The following is a 20,208-nucleotide window of genomic DNA, read 5'->3' on the forward strand; positions in this document are numbered from 1 at the left end:
GAGACTGAGGCAGGAGTATTGCTTGAGCGCAGGGGTTTGAGGCTGATGTGAGGTATGATCATACCACTGTGGTCCAGCCTGGGCAACATATTTAGAATCTGTCTCTATTTAAAAAAAAGGAAATAAAAAATTAAACATAAGATACAATAACTACATAGATACATATGAAAACCTCTCTATTATGTTAATGCCAATAAAATACAGTTAGCTCATCAAAGATAAATTAACAAAATACAATGTGATTTATAATGAAAATGAAGGCAAGTTATATGACAAAGAGAGCACAAATGCTGTGGTGGGTGAAGAACATGTTATCAAGGTCTCATATGGGAATGTGTAACAATTGCAGGTAGATTTTCATAAGATCTCTATATACATAACCCCTAAAGTAGTCATTAAATCAAACCTTCTGATCAAAAAAGAATTAGAGCTAATAAGCTATATTAGGGTTATCCACAGAAACAAAATCGATAAGATATATATGTGTGTATAACATACATATGTGTATATGCACATGCATGTATGTGTATATATCGAGACAGAGAGAAAGAAACCTAAAAGAAGAAATTGGTTCATAGGATTGTCATGTCTGACAAGGATAAAAATCTCTTGGGCAGGCTGAAGGCTGGAAATTCAGGTAAGAGTTGATATTGCAGTCCTGAACCTGAATTCAGCAAGACAGAGACAGGACTTAAGAAATCCTCAGTGTCTGCTCTAAACACTTTCCTTTTATTTTATTTTATTTTTTTGGAGACAGTCTCACTCTGTCACCCAGGCTGGGTTACAGCAATGAGATTTCAGCTCACTGCAATTGCTGCCTCCCAGCTTCAAGCGATTCTTGTTCCTCATCTTCCCAGGTAGCTGGGATTGCAGGTGTGCACCATCACACCCATCTAATTTTTGTATTTGTATTAGAGACCAAGTTTCTCCATGATGACCAGGCTGGTCTCGAACTCCTGGCCTCAAGTGATCCTCCTGCCTCCTTGGTCTCCCAGAGTGCTGGGATTACAGGTGTGAGCCACCAGGCCCGCCCTGCTCTATACACTTTCTACTCATTAATGAGGCCCACCACACTGTGATGAGTAATCTGCTTATACAAAGTCTACTGAGTTAAATGTGAGTCACATCTGGAAAATATATTCACATAAACTTCTATATTTGTATTGGACAAAATCAACCTGGAACCACATCCTAGTCAATGTGCCACTTAAAATTAACCATCACTTAAGCCAGCATGAAGATAGAAAGAAATCATTTTTTAAAACAATCAAGAACAGAGACAGAGAAAGGGAAAGAAAAACAAGGAATATATCCATTGATTGTATTTTTTTGAAAGTCATTTTTTGAGGTTTTCTATTGTTTTCCTGTTTTCTGTTTCATTGATATTTGGCTCTTATCTATATTAATACCTTTTCTCTATTTAAATTGAATTTCAATGCTCTCCTTTTCCTTAGGTTTATGAGGTAGAGCCTTAGTTTATTTTAGATCTTGCTTCTTTCCACTGCCAAACATTTAATCCAATAGATTTCTTTAAAACTACTTATTTATCTCGATTTTTAAAATTTTTGACATTGTGTTTTGGTGTTGAAAAAGTTCAGTATTTTCTAATTTTGTTGTGATTTTTTTCTTTGACTTACGAAATATGTAGTTTTATCTTCTTTCATTTCCAAACAGCTGAAGATTTACCACAGCTCATCAGGTATCAATTTCATTTAATTAGTTAATTCTGCATTAAATCATACCTTGCATGAGCTTCATCTTTTCAAATTTGTTAAGACTTATTTTGTGGCCTACAGTAGGAACTATCATGAAAAATATTCCCTGTGTACTTGAAATAGTAATATATTCTGCTATTGTGGGTATAGTTTTCTACAAATTTAATTAGCCTAAGTTGGCCAACAGTTCAAATCTATATACTTACTGTTTTTTGTGTGTATTTATTTTGTAGGTCTGTGAGAGAGCTATTGAACAACGTTAATTGTAGAATTTCCCATTACTTCTTTTGAGACAGGAAAATTTCCAGTCATGGTTCTTAATACTTTATTCTCCTGACAAAAGACTGCCCATGATTTTCCAATACCAACCAAGGAAAAAAAAGGTAGAGCTAAAGCCACACTCATGGATACCACGGGAGCAGTGGGTGACCACATGATGTGTCTCTGCTGGTGCAGTGGATTTAGTGAGACATTATATTTTGGCTTTTAAAAATCATAAATCTAGCTAAGACATCCATGAACAAATTTGAAGACATACACATTGAATAAAATGTGGAAATTAAAAGAAAGGTAACTGCATATGTAAAACATTGCTACCACAGCACCTGACTCATGGGAAATGGACAAAAAGTATTATAAATTCAATTACATTTACTTACACATTAAATATGAATTTAAACCAATTCACTGAACTGTCTCATATACTGTGTAGGTGACGGAGATTTATTGGCGCACAAAAAAGACAAGAATACCTGCTCTCAGAGTGACATCATAGAAGATGGTGGAGTAGGAAGCTCCAGAAAATGTTCCCTCCTGTGAAATTACTTGAAGTGCCAAGAGTCATGAAATTAACTCCCATAAAACAATAGAATCTTGTCCCACATTTGCAGTATTCAGGGATGTGCCGATGAAGAGAGAGACATAAAATAATCCCTGTCAGGTCAATTTCTGGCCATGGAAATAATTGAACAGAAACTGCATGGATCATTCTGACAAGGAAGCTGCTCCTTACTAAAATATTTTGGAAATGTCACTATACAAATGAATAATGGCATCTTTCAGCAGCAACATCAGGCAAGGCGGAGAAGAGAGACAATCTGATTTTGAGAGTGACAACATTGTAACATCCAAAATACCCAGATCTCAAGAAAAGTTTACAAATCAGACAAATGTACAAGAAAGCATGACCCACTAAAAGGAAAGAAATAAATGAACCAAATGCATTCCTGAGGAAGCACAGGCATTGCACGTGCTACACAAACACTTCAAATGAACTGCCTGTTTATGGTCAAAAAGCAAAAGGACTCCATGGAAACAGAACTAAAGGAAAGCAGGGAAATGATGTTTGAACAAGCATGAAATATCAATAATGGCAAGTGTTATAAAGGAACCAAGCAGAAACACTGAAACTGCAAAGTTCAACAGCTGAAGTCAAAATCTCACCCGAGGAGTTAAGTAGTGGTGTGAGCAGACAGAACAATAATCGGTGAACTTGAAGATACATCATTGGAATTACACAGAATGAACATAAAGTTTTTTTTAAAAAAGAATAAATGAAATGAACAAAGCCTAAGAGACACATGAGACAACATCAAGCATATCAATATTGCTTTATGGGAGTTTCAGACAGAGAAGAAAAATAGGAAAAGAAAAATAAAATAATAAAGAAAAATAGCCCAAAACTTCTAAGTTTGATGAAAGATAGAATCTATACTTCCAAGGAGCTCAATAAACTCCAGTCAAGTTAAACTGAAATCCACAGTGAGACACATTCTGATCAAAGCATCAAAAGCCAAATACAAAAGGAAATATGTAAATACTAACAAAAGGAGAGTTGGGGTAGCTAAAGTCATTTCAGACAATATAGGCTTCAAGTTAAAAATGCTTACAAGAGACAAATGTATTATAAATGATGAAATAATCAACTAATCAAGAAGATAGAATAAATTATGCAAAATATCTACACCAAGAGATAGCACTTCAAAATACGTAAAGGAAGATCAATTAAAAAAAAAAAAAAAGTAGATCTATAATATAACTTGGAGACCACTTCTCCACTTTTATTGACCATCTAGGCCAGGCATGGTGGCTCACTCCAGTAATCTCAAGACCCTGAGAGGCCAAGGTGGGTGGATCACTTGAGGCCAGGAGTTTGAGCCAAGCCTGGTAACATGGTGAAACCCCACTTCCAGTAAAATAATACAAAATTTAGCGAGGTGTGGCTGTGCACATCTTTAATTTCAGCTACTTGGGTGGCTGAAGCAGGAGAATCACTTGAACCTATGAGGCAGAGATTACTGTGGGCAGTGATGTTGTCACTGCACTCCAGCCTGGGTGACAGAGGGAGACTCTGACTTAAACATAAACAAACCAACCAACAAATAAATAAATATTTAAAAATAATAAATAGAGCATCTGGATGGCATAGAAAATAAAGAAATTGAACAGCACTATAAATTATTAGACTTGCCAGGTATGTAAAAGACACTCCACAAAACAACAGATCACAGTCTTCTCAAGTGCTCATGGAACATTCTAGAATGAACTCTATCTTCATTCATAAAACAATTCTCAAAATTCTTTTGGAAATTGAAGTCATGCAGGGAATCATCTACAACCACCATAGAATGAAGCAAACGTAGGGGAAGAAAAATACTTTTTCCTTCTACTCCCCTTGGGTTTATTAGCTGGAGACCTCTGTATCCAAAGAAAAGGCCAAACCTGCATATTTTTTATTTTGGTTAGGTGAATAGAAGACAGTGTGGAGAAACATGATGAAGAGTCTAAGGTGAGTGTAGTAGGCTGGGGAAACCTAGCTCAGCCTGTGTGCTCGATTCTTCCCAGTACCTCTCTGTTTTGAAGACAAGGATGTTCCTTTCCTCCTAGCTCTGATCAGCCACCCGAACTGACAGCTCATGGAACAAGAAAAAGAAAAGAAAACCTAAACCAAAGCTCACAGAAAGAATGAAATAATAATTAGAACAGAGATTAAAGAAATAAAGAGAAAAACTGTAAAGAGTATCAATGGAATGAAAAGTTGTTATTTTAAAAATAGCAACAAATAGACAACTGTAGGTAGGCTGAATAAGATCATAAGAGAGAAGGCTGGGCATGGTGGCTCACGCCTGTAATCCCAGCACTTTGGGAGGTCAGGGCGGGTGGATCATGAGGTCAAGAGATCAAGACCATCCTGGCTAACACAGTGAAATCCTGTCTCTACCAAAAATACAAAAAAAAAAAAAAAAAAAAAAAAAAAATATTAGCTGGACATGGTGGCGGGTGCCTGTAAGCCCAGCTACTCGGGAGGCTGAGGCAGGAGAATGGCGTGGACCCAGGAGGCGGAGCTTGCAGTGAGCAGAGATCACGCCACTGCACTCCAGCCTAGGCGACAGAACGAGACTCTGTCTCAAAAAAAAAAATATAAGAGAGGAGACACAAATAAGTAAAATCAGAAACTTGGGACAATAGTACAAAGCTTATGGAAATTTAAATTATAATAGAAGAACACATAAGCAATTGTATGCCAAATCTTAGAAGATATGGACAAATTCATAGTAAACACAGATTGCCAATCTGACTCAAGAAAAAAGAGAAAAATATCAACAGAAGTATAGAAAATAAGGGAAGTAAATCAGCAATGGAAACTTCCCAAAAAAGAAAAACTCAAAAACCAGATGGCCTCACTGGTAATTCTGCTAAATTTAAAAAGGAATTGATATCAATCATAATCAATCTCTCCCCAAAAGAGATTAGGAGGAAGTACTTCCAAGCACATTCGAAGACCCTAGCATTAGCCTGACACCAAAGGCAACAAGGATAATAATAATAATAATAAAAAAACTAAACTAAAGGCTAATATTCCTTAAGAATGAGCATGCAAAAAATAACAAAATAAAAGCAAACCAAATCCAACGTTAAGGGGAATAAAGGATTTCAAAGATGGTTCTACATAAGAACATGAATCATTGTAATTTATATTAACAGTGATACAAAAAATGTATGATCATCTGAGTAGATTCAGAAAAAGTGTTTCACAAAATTCACATTTTCCTGATTAAAAAAAAAAAAAACACTCAGCAAACTCAGAATAGAAGGAAACTTCTACAAACTAATAAAGGGCCTTTACCTAAAGCCACAGTGTACATCACATTAAATGATGGAAGAGTAAAAGCTTCCCTACTAAGGTCAGGGACAAAACAAGGACTCCTGCCTTCGCAACTGCTATTTGACTTTGTACAGAAGTTTTAGTCAAAGCTCTTAGGCAAAGAAATAAATAATAGGTATCTAGGATGGAAATGAAGGAGTAAAATCATCCCTATTTGCACAGAACCCGATTCTAAATGTACAATATCCCAAAGAATACATACACAGAAAAACTAACAAAGTGAATAAACACACTGAACAAAGTTTCAAGGTACAGGAACAACTGATGGACTTGCTACAACTTTTCTCTGTTATCCTGGGCATTAGTTCACTTGGCCTCGATTTTATCTTAAAAAATGGGAGGCTTATACTGCAGTTAAGAAACTTTTCTAAAAAAAAAAAATCCAAAAAGACACAGAAAGAATCTGTTAGTTAAAGATGGAATAAGTGAATCTCAGAGAGTGGACACAGGTTGGTGGAGTGCTGTCCATCTCTGGGGGCATTTTCTGGAGTGTGGGAATGAATGTTCCCAGATGTATTAGCAAGATACTCACAATTTTCTCAAAACGACAGACAAAGATAGTGTAGAAATCCTCCCACCACAAATTGTGAACAGTGTATGATGAAATAAAAAATAATAGTCATAGAAAAAGATGGCGATGATGATGATAATGACTTAAGTACACAACTAAGGTTTGGTGATAGAAAAATCAGGTGTTCTCAAATTCAACGCAGCTTTTCTTATAGAAAAGGGGCATCAGTCTTAGTTCCCATATATTTAGGAATTGAGGGTCCCCGTGAGGTGTCACTGCATTTCTCTGGACTTTCACCTTTATCACAGAAGAGCTACAGCTTACCCTGCACTCTTCAGTCTGCAGTCAAACACTATGGACCAAAGAACATTTCAGCACAAGACTCCATTATGGGAATTGCACCTCCCCACCTTCCTGAAACCATATACACGACCTTTCTGTGCTGACCTAAGAAAACCACAGTGGATCACACTGGCTCAAAGTGAGGCTGGACTCCTTTGTCCCCACCCTCCCAGGTGGCAGGTACGGTGGGGTCACCCGGAGGAGACAAGTTCTCCTGGGCTCAGTCTCGTTCACCAGCAGGGGGCAGCAGAGTTGCAGCCAGGAGCAGCCAGGACAGAGACTGTGGCTGCCCAGGTGGAGCTTAGGGGTAGGCAGCACTGGGAGGTCTACAGGTGTCCAAGGTTCAGTCCCAGGATTGGAAGTCAAGACAGTCCATCCTATTGCTTCTGGCTACAGTGACCATGTTCTGAGGGTCAGACTCACACAGTATCACCCAGGACACTGACAAGCCAGGGCATGGTGAGAGCCTCACCTGAGAAATGCAGCTGGAAGCGCCTGGGCCCAGGTGTCAGCCTGGGCAGCTCCCACAGTGCTGGGATTCCCTGGAAGATGCTCCAAGGTCAAGGTGCTCTAGGAGGGGGTCCAGTGTGAGAGGATGGGGCTCCCAGGGCTCAAGTCCTTCACCCAGGATGGCCCCCGAGCCTCCTGCCACTCTCAGGGCCTTGCCCCTCCCTCTCCAGCAGTGTCCTGAGGAGGTGAACCCTCTGTCCTGGGCACTTCCAGGGACGCCCGATCCCTCCTCCCTCTGCCTCTCCTTCCAGGTCCAGGCTGACTCTGACTCAGGGGGCAGCCCCTGTGCTCAGCGGAGTCTCAGTTGGGTGGGGTGGCACACTCAGGGCCCTGGTTCCTGGATGGGGCATCCCCAGCCTCCTGGAGATGTTTTCCAGAGGGAAGGGGATTCTCACCTGCCTCAGGCCACAGCTCTGACCACGGGGCTGTCCGTGGCTCAGTGACAGTCTGCCACATTGCAGAGACCAGGCACCACCCATTATCCGGAACTCACACTCTGTGCAAAGGCTGTGTCCCTGGGATGTTTGCAGAGACCACTGAGCCTAAAGTTGAATTTCCCATCAATATTTCATGTAAACTTGTAAAAAGCACCAGAAACCCACACTGGACTGAGAATCCCGATGATTTCCTGGTGCCTTTTACAAGTTTACATAAAATAATCATAGGAAAAAAAAAATAAATAAATAATGGAAGAGCTGAGAATGGCAATGGCTGGTCTACGTGAGGATGGGGAATGGCCTAGAAGGAGCAGCACCATGGCTGAAATGAGAGCAGATGTCCTGATGACGCCACAAGGGTGTGTGGTTGCTTAAATGACCCATCTGCTCCTACGAAATAATTAACAAGTATCCTGACGAGACAGTACATTATTTAGATGAAATGGCCAGGATGGGACTAAGCAATTCTGGGGGACCCAGAGAGGAGATGAAGGAGGGGGAATATGGTGGTTCTCTGGTCCACCTGTTGCTGAGTCAAGCGTCATCAATGATCTCTCAGCAGCGCCCAACTCAGCCCCATGCCAGGTTCCTAGAAGGCCCGCAGCCCTGCTGAGCGTGGCCCAGGACAGACCACAGGTCAGAGAGGTTTGGGACAGTGGTCATATGGTCAGTCCCTAGGAAGGCGACTGTGATCACAGGCCTCAGAGGTCGAGGATAATTTTCTGACCAAAGACCCAACTTCTTCTTCAGTCACCTGTGCTGCCCCCACAGCTAGTTTGAGTGACATCTTTCGATGAGGAGTCCCAGAAGATAGAAATTTGCATGAACAACAAGCACTTACTGCCCCACAGGGCCTGGGAAGGAATAAGAGAAGCCTAGGGAGCCCAGCTGTGCTGTGGGCTCAGGAGGCAGAGCTCTGGGTGTCTCGCCATGGCCTGGACTCCTCTCCTACTCCCCCTCCTCACTTTCTGCACAGGTGCTGCTCCTAGGCCCTGACCCAGGCTCAGTTCCCATAGACCCCAAGTTGGCCCTGCCTTGAACCCTGTGCTAAACCCAGACACAGCCTCAGGGTGGGACCCCTGGGAATGGGCTCTTCATCTTCAAGCCCCCTCTCCTGTTTTCCTTGCAGGCTCTGCGGCCTCCTATGAGCTGACACAGCCACCCTCGGTGTCAGTGTCCCCAGGACAGACGGCCAGGATCACCTGCTCTGGAGATGCATTGCCAAAAAAATATGCTTATTGGTTCCAGCAGAAGCCAGGCCAGTCCCCTGTGCTGATCATCTATGAGGACAGCAAACGGCCCTCTGGGATCCCTGAGAGATTCTCTGGCTCCAGCTCAGGGACAGTGGCCACCTTGACCATCAGTGGGGCCCAGGTGGAGGATGAAGCTGACTACTACTGTTACTCTGCAGACAGCAGTGGTAATCAACACAGTGACACTGGCAGATGGAGAAGTGAGACATAAACCCCTTCTTCATCTATTTTATCCTCTCCCTCCAGCCCCAGGACGGCTGTGGACCAAGTCATAACCAGGTCTGGCAGAGTTCACCTGGTTAGGAGATCCCTAAGCTGCCTTTCCCTCCACTTCTCGGGGCAGACTTTACAGGAATGAGTCAGGAGTGGATTTGGGCCTGGCAGGACCAGACTGTCCTGTGTTTCCTTGCCCATGGTTTGAGTTGTGAATGGAGAGTATGAGTGGAAAGGCAGACATAGCGGGACATCCATGCAGGCATGAAAAGCCCAGAGCGACAGGGGAAACTTTTAGCTCTCAGTTCAATGCAGTTGTTGTTTTACTCTTGGAAGAAGCATTTCTCCAGTGCAACTAAGACTCTAGACTCACAGAGCCTGAGGTTGTGGGGGAGGACATTAAATTTTGCTAATGGATCACTAAGGATGTTTTTCAGTGGAGCCACTACAATTTCTTCCTTGATTCCTGGACTCATGGATCCTGACTGTGGGAGAAATAGTGCATATTGGGCACTGCTGTAGAGTGCCTGCCCCATCCTAAGACGTTGTCCAACTCTGTATGTTTTTGCCATCCTGCTGCCACAGTAACTTAGTCTTCAAGCACACACTAAGCCATTCATATAAGCCAGATGCCACAGAATATTGGTGAAGATGGTAAGACACTTGAATGCCATGAGGATGGGCCCATGGTTGCTGTTTATTTGCTGTGATTTGAGTTCCTTGGTCAAAGCCCCCTGTGGAATGCCATCATGGTGGGTGAAGCATTCTGTAATCCAGAGATAAAAGGTCTGGCAGAAGCATTGCAGTCAAAGAAATCAAATCCCTATCTATACTAAGTGTCTATTCTGGCAAAAGGAAAGAGCTATCCCTGCCATGATGGAACAGCTTTAATGAAATTAATATCAACTGGCATCCTATAGGGATCTTCCTGTTGGTCTTTGCTGTTGGCAGATGGTCACTCAGCAGTAGCTACAGCCAGGTCAGCTCTAGTGAGTGGCAGTCCACTTTGATGAGCCCATAGGCAGCCTCCTTTTCTGCAACCATGGGGCATTTGTTATTGAGCCAATTGGGCAATGACAGCAGTGGTTGGGGGAGACTGCCAGGTGTCTGCAGAGTCACCCATCCTACCAACCTGTTTAGCAAAATCAACTCCTTCTCATGTCAGACTTTACAAAACATTCACAAAGGAGACAAATACCCTCATGCTTTCTGCTTGCTAACACATCTCTCCCTCAGACATAGTTGTGATCAATATTCTGATCGTATTTCCTGTGTCCCTAAACATCTTTGATCATCTTCCAAGTCCCTGAGTCACAGCCCATGGATTAGGAACCTCTGCCCATCTCTCTTTGCAGATGACATGAACCAGGTACACTGCTCTAAGTTCTGCCTTAAGGCAAGTGTTCCTCCACCACTGCAGTTCAGGGAAGCCCAGAGGCCAGGTGGGATACTAGCACTGTCCACAGCAGGGATGGCTGTCTGTCCGGCAGAAACCTCTGTATCCTGAGCCTGAGTACCTCCTCTTAGGCAACTGGTCCTAGGGAGCCCCTCAGGAGGCAAGGGCTGTAAGGTGAGAGGATGGCCATGGGGCAGGAGTTGGGCCATGTCTATTTGGCCACCTCTTCATGCAACTTATTTGTGCCTTGATCCATCAGGTCTCAGGTACAGCCCGGCCATGTGATGGGGAGGCCACTGCAAATGGCCACCTGGGACTGGGGGTCAGATAATACTCAGCTCATTGGCAGCTTGTGTCCTATGGTGAGCTCTGTGGCCACAGTCATGAAGAGCCCCGGCTGAGGCCCAGGAGCTCCCACAGTCTTTCTCTGATGGAGTTTTCTGCTCATTTAGAAAAATAACAATGAGGAGGTTGCTCACCTACCTCAGGTCTAGGGACACTAGGACCACCTAGACCACATCCATGATCTTGTCTGATTATTCTGATTCCTTGTTGGCTCAGCTGTGCATTACTGTAACCAAGCCACCACGTCTTAGGCACTAAAATAGCACTACTTGGCCCCCGCCTACCCTGGGATCCTGTCAACCACATCTTGGTACCCAATTCAGTTTTAGCACCACTAAGAGAAATCTATTTTTATATTGAAAACAGGAAACATTAGTTATTTCCACTGTGGAAATTTTATAAGACAATAGTGTAGAAATGTTTTAAAAGACATTTTACGAACAGTGAAAGACCTTCCATTAAATCACTCAATAAATTGCTCCGTAAATGGCCAGCCCAAAACCTGAGTTCAGACCAGGCACCGCCTTGGTGTTGGGACCTTCTGGGAATGGGTCTCTGTCACCAACCCCTCTCTAACCTCCTCTCTGCCCAGCCCTGTGCCTCCTACATGCAGGGACAGCTCCCCTCAGTGTCAGTGGCCCTGGGACAGATAACCACGATCATATGCTCTGGAGATAACCTCAGAATAAACACGCATTTTGGAACAAGCAGAAGCCAAGGCAGGCCTCAATATTGGTCCTCTAGTATAACAGCAACCAACCCTCAGAGACCTCTCCTTAATTTTTAGGCCACAAACTAGGGAACTTGGCCACCCTATCAGCAGTGCCCAGGCCAGGGACCAAGCTACTACTGTGCCTCAGATTGTGGCAGTGGGGGCAGCTGGCAGGGACTCACGGTGACACAGACAAATGCAACACAATTGTCCCACCTCGGCCTCGTTCTCATTCTCACCTGCCCTCTGAGCAGCTGAAGGTCAGACCTCAGGGTCAGGTGTCCTCTCTGGTCCTAACCTGGCCCCTGCAGGGCTGGAGATTTGGAACAGCTTTTCCATACTCTCAGGGCCTACATGTGTTCAATAAAACCTGTACAGGTGGAAGCTCATTAAAGCTGCAAGGACCTTTTACAGGTTTGTAGTACACATGAGGACTTTAGGAATCCATATTGTGTCACGTGGCTCCATGTGTAATCACACATCACACAGGGAAGGAGAGAGCTGTTTCACAGGATGCAATCCTGCTGGAATTCCTTTTTCTTGGGTAGAAGAAGCTTAGTGGAGGCTGTGTCTCCTCTGGTTTCCTAAATGTGTTGACCCCACATTCTAATGGGGCACCTGAGGCCTAAGGAGGACAGGACACCCAACCCCTGTGGGCCTCGAGGCCCTTCTTGTCCTGACATTTCACAGAGACTGCAGAGGAAGTGCAGACCCAACCTGTGGTCCCACCTGGGGACTGTCTTCAGGGAACACTGATCTTTCACAGTCCCCAAGTTCCCAGCACCTGCCCCCGTAGGTCTGACCTGACTGGGTGTGTCTCCAGCTCCCTAATAGCTTGGATTTCATCTTTGGAGTCTGGGCTGCTTTCTGAGGCACTCACTAAGAAACCCTTGGTTCCAAGTGCAGGGCTTGCCCCTCTGCTCCATGTCCCAGGGCTGCAGGCACAAGGCGCAGGTCCTACAGGGTGAGGCTGGCATCCTCTTCCAGGAGGGATCTCTCATCCCAGCCCCAGAGCCAGGTTCACTGGGCTTTCTTTTCTCACTTGGAATCTCTCAGTCTTTTTGTTTCCTTCTTTAAGAGTACAACTGCTTTTTGGTGAAATCAGGTGTATACATCAAAGTTAACAGATTACTGTCACAAGCACATATATATGCAGACCCTCTCGCTAGGTGGGGTAACTGTGGACAGTCTGCCATAGTCGTCTTTCTCTCTCTCATTATCACAAGTGAGAATATTAATAGCACTTTTCCATGCAGACCATATCATATTCTCCAGCTGCACAAGAATGATTCTTACAGTTGCTTAATTTCCTGCCTTTCAGGACCCTGAAATTTCCCATGTTCACATTTGGTTGCCATTTCTCTCTGATCCAACAGTATTCCTTAGAAGTCGAGGCTTATGAAGCATTTTGCAAAAAGTTCCACAAGAAAACTCAAGTTCCTGGTGCACAGTTGGACCATGTTCACTGCGTGCAGCAGTACCTTGTTCCAGTGTTGAGTCCATTTTATGCTTTAACCATCAAAGGGACGGGCATTATGACTTTTGGGCACTGAGTCCATGGAGGGAAGACAGCAGCCGATGATGACCTTAGGCACTGACATGTATGCAGCCAGTGTCTATAGATGGATTTGGAACTTGAAGGTGCTGTTCATTCTGCAGATGGAATTTCCAGGACCGAATCTCCACCACACAGCCACTAGCACTTGGCAGGCACTCTGTAAGAGGAAGCCCTTCACTGCCAATCACAGCCATTACACAGGTGAAGGTGAGAGAGACTTTTAATAGCTATTAACTCTCAAAACAAACTGAGGAGTAAACTCAGGTTCACAAAGTGACTTTGAGGGAACAGCCTGAGGAAGCAAGTTAATTAGCAGCAGAAGGTTTTGCCCAGAGCAGGAGGAATCACAGGATCAGTGAGGACCTAGTGATACCATGGTATGGAGGTGCAGCGAAGCATGGTGACATTCAAGAAAACCTGTTCTCTACAAACACCTATCTACCCACAGGCACAGCAGACACCCCAGCTATGCCAAGGGCTCTGTCTTCCTCTAGAGTAAGAGCCTGGTAGCAATCACATGTCCTCTGAAAGGCAGGTGCCTCATCAGTCAGCTCTGCACAACTGAAACAAAAGGAAAACTACCCGAGAACTTTCCAGAAAACAATCAACCTGCTTGTGCTGGTGCATTGATGCTGACCCAGGATCAATGGAAGTAACAGAAGCTTAATTTCCCCATGGCTGCATGATGGACACCGGGAGGGAAGTGTAGAGCCAGATTAACCAGCACTCTAAGTGGCTCCAGCCCCAGGTAAGCAGGAACAAGTGACCGGGCTGAGCCCACTTGTGTCTAATCAGTCCCAGCCTCAGCAGGGGCATCCTGGAGACCACCAGGGAGTGTGTGTGCTCAGCCCCTCCCAGATTGCTGAGCGTAACCAGGAAATTGCCCTCCACACACCTGCCCACACCACATACCTACCCGCACCACACACCTGCCCCCAGCTTCTCACTTACAAGACAATATCAAATCAGACACGGATTGGTCTGGGTCCCAGATCCCCTCAGGTTGCCGCCGTCCTCTCAGATCCCCACACAGCAGACTCTTCCCCTCACACTCCTGTTACAGGTTACTCTGTTCCAATATGATGGGGGTTTGCTTTCACTCTTTCTGTATTTTTTGTATTTTCATGGGTAAGCTGAGCCCCTTCTACCTAGTCTTGTCAGGCAGGGGCTACATAGAGAAGAGGGATTCCTCCCCTGGGGCCAGCAGTCCATGGATCAAGGCATCAGGGACCTGAGCAGCAGATTCTGTTCCTATGCCTGAACCCAGGAGGCCCCTGAGCCTCCAGCAGCCAGTATGGAGCAGCCACCTGAGGGGCAGCAGAGAGTCGCCTGGAAAAGCCACCTGGGGATGGGGTGGACCTGGGCATCAAGGAGATGCTGACATGCAGGGAGGGTCAGTGACCACAACCTGACAACTGGAGGGAAATAGGGCCTTCTTTTTCTAGACTATTGTCCTTGACACTGATGTAAAAATTCTAGAATCAAATTTTATCTTCAGCCCTTGCAGATGCTCCTACTTCCCCAACAAAGGTCCAGGCACTTGACTTCCCCACACACCCTCTCCTCACATACCCAGTTGTGCTAAAATGCTGTCCCTGTCACACACACTGTCCTTCCAGAGGTTACACATGTTCCCCTCCCTGCCCTTTGCCCTGGGAGCCCCTGTCGTGTAGACACGGCAGCTTCTCCTTTCCTGGCTGCATCCCATCTCCACTGTCCCTGGGCATTCCCATAAGCTGCCAAGTCACAGCTCTAGATTTCCTTGTGAGGCACAAAATAGTTGCTCATTAACCTTCTGTTGACTTAATTAAGTTTTTAATCCCTTGATTTGTTTTCCCCAGCAACTGAAGATGCCTTAGTCATTATAAACATTCACTTCCAGGGGTCTTGCAGTTTGCTGACCCCTCTCATTCTCTCATGCAGCAAACATTTTCTTGACCTCCTTATCTGTCCCTGGTCCTCACAGCACCCTGGGGACACTGGGGCACAGCATCTATGACCTGCCCTAGAGCTCACAGCCAACGCAGACACTTACAGCATCCCATGGATCTTCCAACACTCCGTGTGCACTTGGCAACCAAGACATTTTTCTTCTTCTCTAGCACTGAGGAGCTGTGCCCTGGGGTGGGGCCTGTACCTATCCAAGGCAGGTGCTGTCACCTGGAGAGTGGGGACAGAGGGTCCTTGCATTAGGTTCTGGAAAGTGTCTCCAAAAATGGATTTAGACCTACACCCAACATCCTTTCTGACACAAATTATTTATGATCAGGACACATCTAGAGGCCTAGACCAAAATTCACCACCTCCCTCCTGAGCCAGGGTGGAATGGAGGAGGGGACTGGGGACCCCAGGTAATTTCCGTGTCACCACTGTGACTCTATGGCCACCTCCTGCAACAGTCAGGGACAATCCCATAGGAGGGCTTCATATGTCATAGGAAAAACACCCAAAGTCACCTATGAGCTGTACCATGACCAAGTGAGCCCAGGAGGGGGGTTGAGCACAGGGTGGTGTGGAGATATCTGCAGAGACTGTGGAACCAGTTTGTAAAGGAGATACTGTAGGCTGAGTGGGGGGAGTGCAAGGCCACTCCTCCCCTTCTCTGCATCCTTTAGGGCTGAGCACTTCTCTAGAAACCACAGATCTCCTTCAGCAGCAGCCCCTGACTCTGCTGATTTGCATCACAGGCTGCTCTCTTCAGCAAGGGGTAAGAGAGGCCTGGGAGGAGGCTGCCCAGCCTGGGCCTCAGGAAGCAGCATCAGGGGTGCCTAAGCCATGGCCTGGACCGCTCTCCTTCTGAGCCTCCTTGCTCACTTTACAGGTGCTGCCCTCAGTGTCCCAGCCACCTGCCCAGCCCCAGGGCTCTGGGTCCAGCCTGGCCTGACAGTGACCTCAGCAGGGCCCTGCCTGTGGTATGCAGGATGCTCATGATCCTGCTGCAGGGGGAGGGGCTGCTGGGGGTGAAATGTCCCCATACTGTTCTTCTGTGCTCATGATCCCCTGAGGACACTTTTATTCCTGAAACTCAGGCCAGGCAGGTGGGAAGGCATTCTTGGGCTGAGCCCCTCAGTTTCAAGTCTATTCTATTCTCTCCCCTTTTCTTGCAGGCTCTGTGGCCTCCTATGAGCTGACTCAGCCACTCTCAGTGTCAGTGGCCCTGGGACAGATGGCCAGGATCACTTGTGGGGGAAACAATATTGGAAGAAAATATGTGTACTAGTACCAGCAGAAGCCAGACCAGGCCCCTGTGCTGGTCATCTATCAGGATAGCAAGCAGCCCTCTGGGATCCCTGAGTGATTCTCTGGCTCCAACTCGGGGAACACGGCCACCCTGACCATCGGCGGAGCCCAAGCTGGGGATGAGGCTATTACTGACAGGTGTGGGATAGCAGCACTGCACACAGTGACACAGGCAGATGAGGAAGTGAGACACAAACCCTTTCCCCATCTGTGTCACCCTCTTTCTCTAATTCCAGGAGTACTATGAACAAAGCCATAAGCGGATCTGGTTCAATTTTCTTTAATCTCTGCCCCCAGCCTGTCCCTCCCTCCGGTGCTTCAGGCGGGGTCTGCAGAAAGTGCATCAGAAGTTCATTTAGGGTGATGTGACGGACTGGTGTTTTGGTGACTCAGCTGTGACGTGGGAAAATAGGGCCTGTATGGAACATCAGACTGAGGTAGACATCCACAGTTGGCTCTGGATTTCCATAGGTGGTGACAGGCCAGTCCTTGCTCCAAATGTCCTAGATCAGTCCCCAAAACTGCTCAGCTCAGGCTCCCGTGTTAGCCGGGGCAGAAAACAGACTCCTCTGGGTTTATGCCCTGCCTCAGCGAGGTTAGGTTTCATGACTGCCTGAGGCCAACATCTCAAGACTCTGCCTCAATGTAGGAGGACCTAAAAATCCTCCCAGCTCCACAGCTCCCTGTAGGAAACACTGAGGCCTCAATGAGGATCAGGATCTCCTGCCCGGTGTTGCCTCCCTCACCTCCTTTCACATCCTCTGTGCATGCAATTCTCCATCTCAGAGTCTGCTTCCAGGGAACCCAAATTAAGATCACCAGCCATCCCCAACATGGGCCATGTGGGAAACTCAGTAGGCCACAGTACACTGGAAAGCATCCTAAATTAGCATTGTGAGTATCCACATGCCCAGTGAGATCTGAGTGTTTCTTGCATTTGTACGGAATGAAAAGGGAGCCTGAGTCGCCAGGTGCTCTGGGTTCTGAGGGAGAGTTGGAGTCAGATCTCCCTGCACAGAAACCTGGGGCAGGAGGAGCCGCCTCACCCATGCAGGGACCACAGATGCACCCACAGGGTGAGCTGCAGGATGGACACTGCCCACCTACACCCCCCACACCCTGTGCAAAAAAAATCATTTTTTCCACCCCTCCTTCAGCCCATCCAAGTTGACACTTATAAAGCCACCACAGCCCACGCTTGTCAACAGGAAACCCATTCACATCTCCATCAGCCACACAATCTCCAGAGATTCTTCAAAACATAACAACAGTAGCCATGCAAGGTATAAAAAATGTCTCATAAATAATTGTACTTAGATTACATATGAAAATGATACTTTTTGATATACTAAGTAAATAAAATATATTATTTAAATTCATTTACTTCTTCTCTTTGTATGTCTAACGTGGTAACTAGACAGTGGGATTCCCATGAGGCTCACATCATATTGTGACTGAACAGTGCTGGTCTGCACCCCTTCAGGTTACAGGGACTGTGGACTGACCTGGTGCAGGAAGCCCCGTCTCCATCCATAGGTCATCAGTGTGAACCCAGGGAGAGGTGCTGGTGAAAGAGAGATGAGAATCCAGGGGTGAACCACCTGCTTGTGCAGGGGACTGAGCCTTCATTTTGAGCCAAAGAAGTTTCCTTTCCTATCTTCAATCCTAAACAAGAGGACTTTCTGGACGTCTTTTTGTTTCCAGGTTTGTGTCACTTCAGGTTTGGGGATGGCTGGATCCCAGCCAGGGGACACTGAGAAATCCAGAAGTCTCACACTGACTGTTGTATTTCATCTGCTGGGGCTATCCCAAACCACTGTGTACCATTTCCTTTCCTGGTGCTCAAATAGCTGCTCCATGCATTTGTCATGGTTTCAGAGATGAATCCAGGTGGGAAGACAGGATAGTGTATGTTACAATATTTAAATAGAACCTAAATCCCTTAATAGTTATTTCAATATGGAACATTCAAAGAGTCGTGTCATAGGCAATGGGAAAAGATGAAGAAAATTAAAAGCATTTTGAGGAAAAAACAGAAATGTATTTATCGAATGTGTGTGTGTCTTCAGTGTTGCGGGATTGAGAGTGGCCAGCTTTAGGTTGCCCTGAGGATGTGCTCAGATGGGGGAAAGGAAGAAAGCAGGAAACACGCATCTCTGTGATCTGACACATAAATCACAGTAATGGAAATAAATCTTTCAATAAATCAAACATTCACAATAAATATCACTCTGGTACACACAGAAAGGCCTGTCAGCAAACTTGCCCTTTGTCCTGCTGGGTCTTCTCCCCACGGATGACCTGTGTGCAGAGTGGACTCTGTGGTTTCCATTTCTCAGGCTGAGAACCAGAGGGTGGGAAGGACAAGTCTCCTGCTGGTGAGTGGGAAGGGCAGCATTGGAAGCAGCGGACTCAGATTCAGGACTGCAGCCCTAGTCGGTGCTCCTTGCTCCCTCCACGGGGTCCCTCCCACACATGCCCCGTGCGGATGCGGGTGCACTGCCTGGGGAGGCTGATGTGCTCCAGGGATTCGATGCTGCAGATGCTTCAGCACAAAGCGTTGGGGTGGGGATGGGATGAGGCTGCAGCTGGGGAGACCAGAGACCAAAACCACCCAGCAGAGGTTTCCACGGGGTGGGCAGCCCCATTTTCTGAGAATAGAGAGAACCTGGCAATGGGTGCCAGGAAGAGAACACTTCGAGGTGTGCCCAGGCCTGGAGGTTCACAGACATAGGCACCACACAGCAGAGACACTGAGGGCCAGGAGCTCACTCAGGTGAGGGGCTTCAGCAGGTCTTTCTCTCCTGAGCAAATCACGTGGAAAGAAATCAACTTCCTGTCATCAGAATAGACAATCAGGGACTTTAGTCTCCTTGGCTAAGCCCCACTGTCAAGGGAAACAGAAGTCTCTGAGCCCAGGCCCAGGTGAGGGTGGGGTGAGGAGAGGAGCTCAGGACGCAGATTTGCATGGAGGCCACACCCTCCTCTGAGGCAGAGGAGATAACACAGGGCTGGGGCAGGCCCAGAGCTGGGGTCTCAGGAGGCAGCGCTCTCGGGACGTCTCCACCATGGCCTGGGCTCTGCTCCTCCTCACCCTCCTCACTCAGGGCACAGGTGACCCCTCCAGGGAAGGGGATTCAGGGACCCCTGGGCTGATTCTTGGTCTCCTGCTCCTCAGGCTCACCTGGGCCCAGCACTGACTCACTAGAATGTGTTTCTCCCTCTTTCCAGGGTCCTGGGCTCAGTCTGCCCTGACTCAGCCTCCCTCTGTGTCTGGGTCTCCTGGACAGTCGGTCACCATCTCCTGCACTGGAACCAGCAGTGACGTTGGTGGTTATAACTATGTCTCCTGGTACCAACAGCACCCAGGCACAGCCCTCAAACTCGTGATTTATGATGTCAGTAATCGGCCCTCAGGGGTCTCTGATCGCTTCTCTGGCTCCAAGTCTGGCAACACGGCCTCCCTGACCATCTCTGGGCTTCAGGCTGAGGACGAGGCTGATTATTACTGCAGCTCATATTCAAGCAGCTACTATCTCCACAGTGGTCCAAGTTCATGGGGAAATGAGACCAAAACCTGCCCTGGGCTCTCGGGTTCCCTTTTTGTTCTGAAGATGCTTCCTCAACTGGTGCAAGCGGCTTCCTGTAGCACGGTCTTCACAATTCTCAGCTCCTCTCCTTCCCCACTATGAAGTCCAAAAGAAAACTTGCGCTGTGGTTTCTCTTCTGGGACAGTGACAGTTTCCTGATGATTGTGTGCTGTAGTCCCTGAATTGCAACTCTTCTCAGCTCTTCAAATGCAGGGGACAGT

At 46.4% G+C, this 20,208-nt stretch overlaps 2 gene segments (V, D, J or C); both read left to right on the top strand.

The window, feature by feature from the left end:
* Positions 1-8,528: 8,528 nt before the first annotated feature.
* LOC111534843 lies at positions 8,529-9,144 on the top strand. The segment is given in 2 exon segments: positions 8,529-8,656; positions 8,810-9,144. Coding segments are annotated over 2 exon segments (381 nt in total).
* A 10,205-nt stretch (positions 9,145-19,349) lies between these two features.
* LOC111534845 lies at positions 19,350-20,202 on the top strand. The segment is given in 2 exon segments: positions 19,350-19,511; positions 19,629-20,202. Coding segments are annotated over 2 exon segments (507 nt in total).
* The last annotated feature ends 6 nt before the right edge of the window (positions 20,203-20,208 follow it).

This window comes from Piliocolobus tephrosceles, unplaced genomic scaffold, assembly GCF_002776525.5.
Source record: "Piliocolobus tephrosceles isolate RC106 unplaced genomic scaffold, ASM277652v3 unscaffolded_18243, whole genome shotgun sequence".
Taxonomy (NCBI): domain Eukaryota; kingdom Metazoa; phylum Chordata; class Mammalia; order Primates; family Cercopithecidae; genus Piliocolobus; species Piliocolobus tephrosceles.